General features: G+C 46.4%; 1 protein-coding gene across 1 annotated transcript in view; it reads right to left on the reverse strand.

Annotated features, from left to right (window-relative positions):
* Positions 1-9,454, reverse strand: part of NAA25 (N-alpha-acetyltransferase 25, NatB auxiliary subunit) — a 56,566-nt gene extending 47,112 nt beyond the window's left edge. Inside the window, exons 1-3 of the mRNA XM_090290733.1 lie at positions 8,969-9,454; positions 1,041-1,126; positions 478-616 (exon numbers count right to left, since the gene is read on the reverse strand). Coding sequence (XP_090146859.1) covers positions 478-616; positions 1,041-1,126; positions 8,969-9,026 — 283 coding nt within the window. The 5' untranslated portion in view covers positions 9,027-9,454. The remainder of the gene's footprint in view (positions 1-477; positions 617-1,040; positions 1,127-8,968) is intronic.
* Between the last annotated feature and the right edge of the window lie 242 nt (positions 9,455-9,696).

A 9,696-nucleotide genomic window follows, 5' to 3' on the forward strand; every position in this document is an offset into this window, starting at 1 on the left:
CTCTCGCATTTAGCAAATCAAAATGTCACAAATGAAACTCAGGTCTTCCTTTCCATTCAAGCAAGGATCCTGAAACACATAAAATATCCTTTCTGTCTACAGACTTCAGAAATCATGGTTAATGCATTATTTTACCCTTGCCATCCACTCAAATCATGAGTAATGAGTAAATCAAACAAACAGAAACTCAATCAGAAATATCCAAAACTTTAAGCTCAGTTTTAAAAGCAATGAAAAGATGCCCTGGCTGGTGGGTCTCCGTGGTTTGAGCACCAGCCTGCAAACCAGAAGGTCAAAGCACAGGCCTGGGTTGCAGGCCGGGTCCCTAGTCGGGGGCACGCAAGAGGCAAGCAACCATTCGGTGTTTCTCTCCCTCTCTTTCTCCCTCCCTTCCCATCTCTCTAAAAATAAATAAATAAAATCTTTAAAGAAAATAAAAATAAAATAAATAAAAGCAATGAAAAGAAAGAAACATACGACGATGCATCTCCCGGTAAAGAATAGTCAATGCCTGCAGCGAGTTGTCATCGGTAGGTTCAAGGGCTGCCACCTCCTGAGCCAAGGTGAAGGCTTCTTCTTGCTTTCCAGTTCTCTGTAAACCAATTGCCTTTAAAACCTGATAGAAAGAAAACACAAGTCAGGTTGAAAAAGGACAGAAAAGGAAATATGAACCATACAAAGCCAATCTGAAAGCACAAGATAAGCTGTAAGGTACGCCTAGGTTGTTAATCAACTAAACCATTTTACTAAAAACATGAACAAATCAAGATTCTTTCCTATTTCAGTCATGTTAAGAATGTAAAACATTGCTTAATAAGGCTGTGGAAATAAAATAATTAAATTAGGTTCAGTTATATCCAAAGAAATAAATAGCTAGCTTTTAACTAAATACTATTCACAGCATTTAAGTGGTCAAGAAAGTACTCTGAAAAGACATAAGTAGTTACTAAAAAGATTAAATAAATACCTTTCTCATTTAAAGTAAAGATTACAATGTATAACCCACCAAATATAAGTAACTCGAAGGCAAATGAACTTACCTTAGCACAATGAAGATCCTTATGTTTCTTCAATAATTTATCTGCTTGCTGAATTGCCATTTTATTATTACCATTATCAAGATAATCTATGAAAACAGAAATTATGGTAGTTAATATCCCTTCAACAACAAACTAAGAAAACTGCACAGGCCGATATCAGATGTTTCAGAAAGTACATTAATTGGTATTAAAAACATCATGGAGGTGAGTTTTTTTAAAAAAGATTTTATTTACTTACTTATTTTTAGAGAGAGGGGAAGGGAGAGAGAAAGAGAGGAAGAGAAACACTGATGTGCAAGAAATAGATCAATGAGGTTGCCTCTTGCACACTCCAAACTGGCCTGCAACCCAGGCAGGTGCCCTGAGCAGGGATCGAACTGGCAACCTTTTGGTTCATAAGCCAGCACTCAATCCACTGAGCCACACTAGCCAGAGCAGGGAAGTATTTTAAGTGGCAAACAGTGGTAGCTGTCAATTCTAAGTATAGAATGATGACTAAACACAGGCCAACCACCACCTACTACGCCCAATTCCAGGTCCTTCTTTGCCCATCGAGGCCCCGTAACAGCACGGGGGCAGGCAGTGAGGCGCAGATAACTCAGAATAAATGGCCTGTTTTGCAACAACGGGAGAGCAACAGCAACTCTCATTCATCGCTGGTGGAAATACAAAGTGGTAGAGCCACTTTGGAAAACTGTTGGCAGTTTCTTTAAAAACCGAACACACTCTTTCTTACCATATAAGCCAGCAGTTGCACTTCTTTGTATCTACCAAATGAGCTGGAAACTTACTTCCACACAAAAACCTGCACACAAATGTTTATAGCAACTTTATTCATAACTGTCAAAACTAAGAAGCAACCAAGATGCCCTTCAAGGGGCTAATGGATAAACAGAGGTACCTCCATATGATGGACTATTACTCAGCGATAAAATAGGTGAGCTACCAAGCTACATAAAAACATGGAGGCCCTGGCTGGTGGCTCAGTGGACTGACTGCTGGCCTGCAAACCGAAAGTTCACTGGTTCGATTCCCAGTCAGGGCACGTGCCAGGGTTGCCGACCAGGTAGCCGGCTGGGGATGTGTGAGAGGCAACCGACTGACACCTGATTGATATATCTCTTGCACATCAATGTCTGTCTCCCTCTCTTTTTCCCTCCCCTCCCCTCTCTCTAAAAATAAATAAAATCTGAGAAAGAAAAAAAAAAAAAAAAAAACACAGAGGAATGTGGAATGCACATTGCTAAGTGAAAAAAGACAATCTGAAAAGGCCACATACTATATGATTCCAACTATGTGACATTCTGGAAAAGGCAAAAATTATACATAGAGTAGAACAATCAGCGGTCGCCAGGGGCTGGGGGAGGGATGAATAGGTGGAGCACAGGGGATTCTTAGGCAGTGAAACCATTCTGTACGATACTGTGACGATGGATACAAGTCGTCATATACCTGTCAAAACCCATAAAATGTACAACACAGAGAATGAAGGAGCTAGTAAACTATGTAACAAATGTACCAGACCAACAGGATGTTAGCAGGAGAAACCCGGGGGAAAGGGGAAGAGTTTGGTGACGTGTAGGGACTCTCTGTACTTTCTGCTCATTTTTCTGCTTTAAAAATAAAATCTATTAATAAAAATAAATAGATAAATTTAATGATAATAAATTTAAACTTAAAAACAATAAAAGCAAAAATTCATTTCCAGAGAAGGAAAATGAGAAGTGTTATAACTGGGAAACAGGGTGGCAGCTGTCAACTCTAAACATATAAAGATAACTGAGCACAGCCCAGCTCACAATCTACCACCACTGCTGGGTCCTCGTTGCTCATCAAGGTCCCAGATCAGCAGAGGGACAAAGAAGGCACAGACATATCAAAATAATCTATGGCTCTGGTGACCCAGAGTGTCCCAAATAACAAACAGACTATCATTTTACCTAATGGTTTCAATTTTTTTCCCAATGAATATTTTACTAAAACTTTTGACAGCCACATGGATGCATGGGTTTCATCTCTTTAGTCTTCAATGCACATAATATTGATGAGAACTAATAATACAGTACTAGGTAAAAATATTAAAAAGAAGCCTTACTCTGGAGGGAACCACAATCTAGGGAAGAAGGTCAAAAAAAGCTCTATTGTGGAGGAAATCACAATCTACAAAGGAAGATCAAAGACTTAATACTCCGGTAGAGAGACTGGAGAATCAAAGAACTCAAAAAGTATTCAACCTCGGCCTGAATCCCCAACTATCTAATGCTTGTTTTCTTAAATCCTGAGCTCAGCCAATAGGCCTTTACTTGTCCTTTACAGAATACGACAGATACTCCAGCTCAATAAATAATACCTCTTCCTAAAGGCTATGCTGATCTCATGCTAAAGTCAGTTCTACGCTACTTCTGACTCAGTTCTAAGATTCCAGGTTTACACACCATATCTTGAAGTCTTTTCAAACAGTAGCCATCTTTGCTAAGATGCTGTATTTTAGGATTTGCCCATAACGGATCAATCCAGAGTTCAGGACTGGAAGGATACTGAACTTTTCCCTCTGTAGTTGACAAGGCTCTGAAATTACTGGTCCTACCTACCCATGCCCTCTTCTCTGGAGATGTTGTCACTGCCTCTGCTGAAGAGGTACGACTAGATGACCATGTCTAGACCACGTAATTGTAGCCCAATGGGGCGCACATTTGACCCAAGCTGGATAAATCAGCTTTCTTCCTGGTAATCTGTAACTGCAGCACTGAAACCTGGAGCCAGAAAGCTTAGGGGAAGTCTAAAGCTCATTCGAAAGGCAATAAATATGAGTCTGAGGTTACCAGTAGCAACTCAGGAATTTCCATTTTTCAAAGAGCCTTAGTTAGGGTTGCAAGTTGATGGGGAGTGAATAAAGTAGTTATCTCTTTCTTTTTTAAGATTTTATTTATTTATTTAGAGAAATGGAAAGGGAGGAAGAAAGAGAAACATCGATGTGCAGGAGAAACAATCGGTTGCCTCTCGCACACCCCCAATTGGGGACCTGGCCCACTACCCAGGAACGTGCCCGGACCGGGAATCTAAGTGGCGACCTTTTGGTTTGCAGGCCGGCCCTCAATCCATTGAGCCACACCAGCCAGGGCTTATCTCTCGCCTCTTCATTGACATAACATTTGCAAAAGAATGAAAAATACCCACCATGTGAGAGTACAGCAAAACGGAGCTGTTTGCCCCTTTTAAGTTACTTCCCCACCACAATATTCAGAGCTATCTTTTAAATGCAAGCCTGAGAATCCCATTTCCTCTAGGTGAATCTCTTCAGTGCTTCCCACTGTCTTTAAAATACATGTGCAAATCCTTCAAATGGCTTACAAAGGCCTGCGTCCATCTACATCTTAGGCCTTCAGGTGCAACAAGCACCTTTCCCATACTCACTCTCTCCATCCTTCTCCCCATCTTATCACCTGACTAACCGCCACCCTTCTTTAATGTTCCATGTAAAGTGTTACTTCCGCAGGGAACCTTTTCGTGACTTGTCACCAGCAGCCAAGATACCCATATCCTCCCCTCTCATGGCAACCTACACTTTTCCTTCAAAGCCCGTAACACAAATGTAATGATTAGGGGTACGGTCATTTTAAAAATCTGTTGAGCCCTGCTCGGTGGGTCAGTTGGCTGGAGCATCGTACTGTACACCAAAGGGTTGTGGGTTCGATTCCCAATCAGGGCACGTACCTAGGTAGCCAAAGTCAATCTCCAGTCAGGGTGGGCATGTGTGTGTATGTTCTAAAGACTATGGAATATTTTTTCTTTCAAACTTCTCTATTTCTATTTTGCAATTGCTGCCCCACTAATTCCTGTATTCTGACCATCGCTTCCACCCCTTCCCTCCCCCAACCACTAAAAACATTTTTAAATTAATAATAATGGTAGGAGACAGCCCTGGTGCCCACCACGTCACATGAGAGTACAAACTTTGTTGAGAACCACACAGCACAAGAGAATCATTTTAGCAAAAAGAAAATAGTAAAGTAGGTGTTCTAATAAGGTCATGGGTGATTTTCAAAAACCAAAACTACAATACCCAAACTTTATACCACTTTATATGTAACGAGGTGCACTCTGTAGATGCTTCAATGAATCACATTTCTGCACAGAAAAACTATCCTAAACCTAGACACCGAATTTCAACCCCTCACATCTCATCCCACAATTTCACAATTATTCACCCTGACAGCCCTGTCCACTTCTACCCCAAACAGCTGTAAAATCCTAAAACCTTGGCAATACAAAAAACGCTGTCCACCCTGACCAGCATGGCTCACTTGGTTGAGCATCGTCTGGCAAGGTTCAACTCCCGGTGAGCAGACGTGCCTGAGCTGTGGACCCATCCCGAGTGGGGCACCTTCGAGAGGCAGCCAATTGATGTTTCTTTCACACGTTCATGTTTTCTCCCTCCCTCCCCCACCTCTAAAAATAAATATATAAAATCTTTTCTAGAGCTGCACTCTCCAGTGAGAATGCCCGTGTCCAAATTCCAGCTCTGAGCAAATTAATCTCTGGCCTTAGTTCACTACTGTCACAATCATCTTATCCACCTATTAAGATAATTAGCACACAAATAAGCACTCAATGCTGACATTTGCCTTGAACTTTTGGCTGGTGGGCAAGCACCACCACTAGTGAGCGTGTTCATTTGTCCACTAACGAATGTCTGAAGTCAAGGAACAATAGTGGTACTGGTATATGTAAACCTAAAGCAGGGGCTGTACCAACGTGTGGAGGTCAAAAATCGAAAGTGCTGCCCTGGCCAGGCCGCTCAGTTGGTTAGAGCATCATCTGATAAACCAGGATTGTGCATTCCATCCCGGTCAGCGCACAGACAGGAATCGCCCAATGATGCATAAGTGAGTGGGACAGCACATTGGTGCGTCTTTCTCTCTCTCTCCCCTTCTCTTTCTCTCTCTCTCCCCAGCTTTCCTTCCGTCCCTCCATCTCACTCTAAAATCAATCAATAAATAAAAATTTTAATTCTAAAGTGCTGAAGTCAAGGACAGCCTGTACCCTTTCTTTACCTATTCCTGCCAGTTTATATTAATCACTTGGGAATTCCTAAAAATCCTCTTCTGATCTTCTTCCCATGTAACTATAACAAAAGCTACTAATTCTGGCTTCACTTTTGAGAATGTGACATGTTCCTTCTGGTTAACGAGTCCTGATGTTTAGCAATGTGAAATGAATAGGGATTTTTCTTGGTGTTTTTTCAAAACACTACTAATTCTAAATGATTCTAAATGACTTATAGGGCACCAAAGGCATTTTCTTTGTCCTCAAGAACAATTTTAAAAATCCAATTATTCTTAAAAGTATTAAAAGTTGCTTTTGGGGGAAGACTTTTGCTGTGTGTGTCATTTGCCTTCTCTCAAGATTCCAAATAACTTGATTTGGGGAGAGAAGAGGAGTCTCACCTAACATTTTGGTAGTTGACAATGCTTTTGGGTCCTTTATTTGGCAGGGAAAGTTGGTAAAGTGAGTGGTAATACTCTTTTGGCAGATAAGTAACTGCCCTTTAGAGCAAAAAAGGGAAGAGGGGACAGAAGTGCAAATTCTCAGGCATAGCTCCAGACCTGTACTAGGAACTGGTAGAGTAACAGAATGTTCCATTGGCCAGGTGGCCCACTGAAATTTACAAGGACTTGCAGAAGGCACTGAGTATGGGCAGGTTTATTAAGACACTGTGGTCCTTGGACCTGGGAGACCCAGACACCATTTCAGAATGCCTGAGGTGAAAAACTGTCATAATGAAACTAAGATGTTACTTGGCCTTTTCCCGCATCCTCCAAGTGTGTTTTCCAACTACATAACTGAATGAAAAGAAAAACAAGCCCACGAGAACTTACACGTCTTTTATTACAGATATCCATTTCTAATGTATTATAATGTATGAATTAATTTAAAGATGACTTGTCCCCAACAGCCGAGATGCCCACATCCTTTGCTCCCATGGCAACCTACACTTTTCCTTCAAAGCCCGTAACACAAATGTAATGATTAGGGGTACCGTTATTTTTAAAAAGCTGTTGAGCCCTGGCTGGGTGGCTAGGTTGAATCTTCCTAGTTAAAGAAGAGTAAAAAGTCTGCAGGCAGCTGCTGCACAGAACTGTAATGAGCGACACCCTGCAAACCCTGGACTCAGGCCTCACCCTCCAGGCCCTCGTGCATTTCATCCTGGCTCTCTGAAAATACACACTGGAGGGCGAGAAGATGCAGCCCCGGGAAGTGGAAATCAGAGTCCTGTCTCTGCCACTCGCCACCTGGGCGACCTTTGGCAAGTCAGTATCTTCAGCTCCAAGTGAGGGGGTTTCCAGCACCGGGGAAACCTGGGACAGGTGGCTGAGTGGCTTCACACAAATGAACGCATCGATAAAGCCCAATCGCCTCATGTACGAAAATGGGGGAAGAGGGATTGGGGAAGAAAACAATCAGCCCAGGAGAACAGGTGAAGACGAAGTGACATAACCCACAAAAAGCCACGGGCAGTGACTGGCAGAACTAGCAGTCTATACACACGGGCTATGATCACCCATCTCACAGGGCTGTTGTCGGAATCAGACGGGCTACCAGACAAAAGCAGGACCGGCCCTGGCCGGGTCGCTCAGTCGGTTAGAGCATCGCCCAGGCTGCGCACTGGATCCCCGTCAGAGCTCAGACGAGAACCAACCAATGAAGGCGGGGACGAGGGGCACAAGAAATCACGGTTTCTCTTTCTCTCCCTCTCCTTTCCTCTCTCTCTCTCTGTAAAATCAGTAAATTTAAAAAAATTTAAAAAGGCAGATCCAATTGCACCAGAAACATAGACTTGTCCCCCTCCCAAAGAAAGTTAAATAATCTCAGCCAGGAGAAGCCTCCGTTTACTAACATCCACGCTAGAAACACAAGGCCTCATTTTACAAAAACCGCTGACCTTGAAGCTTTACTCTCCGTTAACCAGACAGACCGGGACCCCACGACCATCTCGGAGGAAAGGAACCGCTAAAGGGACCACTGTCCAACGACAGGGCTCCTCCGCTGCTGGAAAGGCGTTTCTCCCTGACTCTCAACTCTGACTTTCCACCACCGCGGTAGCCGGAGGGCATCAAGGTCTGAACGCCTGGGGCTGAGACCCACGTTCGGGGTGGCGGGGGGGGGGGGGGTCCACTGAGCACGCGAGGGCAAGCTGCAGCGAAAACCAGGGAAGCGCCCCACAAGGAACGCGCGTGCAGCGGTCCTGCGAGCCCGGCGGCGGGGCACGGCCAGGCTCCTCGCCGCTCTCCTGGGTCCAAGGCCCCCGGCCCGGTCCCCGCCCCCACCCCCCGCCGGCCGCGTGTGCCCAGAGCAGCTGTTTCCCCACCAAAGCGCTCGGAATTGGGAGCCCCGAATGCGGGCCTGCGCCTGACTCGAGCTGGGTGACCTTGCGTCAGCCCCTTCCCCGCTTGAGCCGTGGTCCCCCGCGTGCACCCAGCACAGCGACTCAGACCACCCCCGAGCCCCCGGTCCCGTAGGCAGCAAGTCTTCAGTCGGGAACCTTCCCTGAAATGGGGCGTTCCGCCCTGACGCCGCGTCAGCTTCCACCTGCGGGGAGACCGCGCGTCTCCCCCCGTGTGGCCCTAACAACGCAGCCTACGGGCAGCGCAGGTCTCCGGGAGAAGACGCGTCTCCCGGGGCCCGCCTGTCGCGCCAGCTCGGCCGACCCGCCGCTACCCCAACCCCGCCACTGCCCCCTCAAGGCTCAGGAAGGGCCGCCGGCGCCTACGCGAGGCCAGCGGCTGCGGCCTAGCGGCCCGCGCGGCCGGCCCGCGGCGCCCGCGAGCCCCGCTCCCGGACCCTCGGCGCCCCTTCTGCGCCTTTGCCCGGGCCTCGGCAGCCCTCGGCGCTTCCGACCGGCGACCAGGCTGGCCACGGGCACTCACCGTAAATGGGCCGGAGGCGCCTGTCGTTAGGGTCCTGCACATGGCCCCGCGTCGCCATGATGACAAGCGCAGAACCGCAGTGCGCACGCGCGGGGCAGGCCCCCGGGAAGGGGCTGTTAAAGGGCCAGTGGCGATCTCGCTCGTCTATCGCGAGGGGTTGCGACCGAAAGCACCTGCGCCGAAAGCGACGACACTCCCACCCCACCTTCGCGCACCCAACGCCTGTTCAGGAGGGGCTTTTCCTCCCCTGTGATGGTGGAATCAACCTAGCGAGTAGAGGCGGCTGTCGCTGTTGAAATCCCTTCCGAGTCACCTGCTGGGGAGTGAGGACAGGCAGGGAGAAACTCTTGGTCCAAGTTAGGGCTCGGCTGCTCCTGCTTATGTTATTTATCCTTCGTGCTGAAGGACCAGTTAGACTTGTCTTTGATTAATTGTTGAGGAACCGGGAACTCCTCTGGGAGAACGAGTTCCAGATCCCTTTCTCTCTCTCCCGGGGCTCAGCCAACGAGGAAGCATCCTTCGGTGGAGAGTGAACCAGTCACTCACCCCTCAGTCAAGCTGGAGGAAAAAAGTAATTCAGTCAGCGTGTGCTGCAAGCTCTTCCAATGTATTAGCTCGTGAATACTCAAAACAGCTTTAGTGTCTTCCTAGGAGGTAGATAGTATTTTCTTTATCAGTGGGTGTATTCATACAGATGGTTATTCAGTGCCTGTTATGTGGCACGCTCT

This window comes from Furipterus horrens, unplaced genomic scaffold (assembly GCF_987537825.1).
Source record: "Furipterus horrens unplaced genomic scaffold, mFurHor1.1.pri manual_scaffold_11, whole genome shotgun sequence".
NCBI classification, from domain to species: domain Eukaryota; kingdom Metazoa; phylum Chordata; class Mammalia; order Chiroptera; family Furipteridae; genus Furipterus; species Furipterus horrens.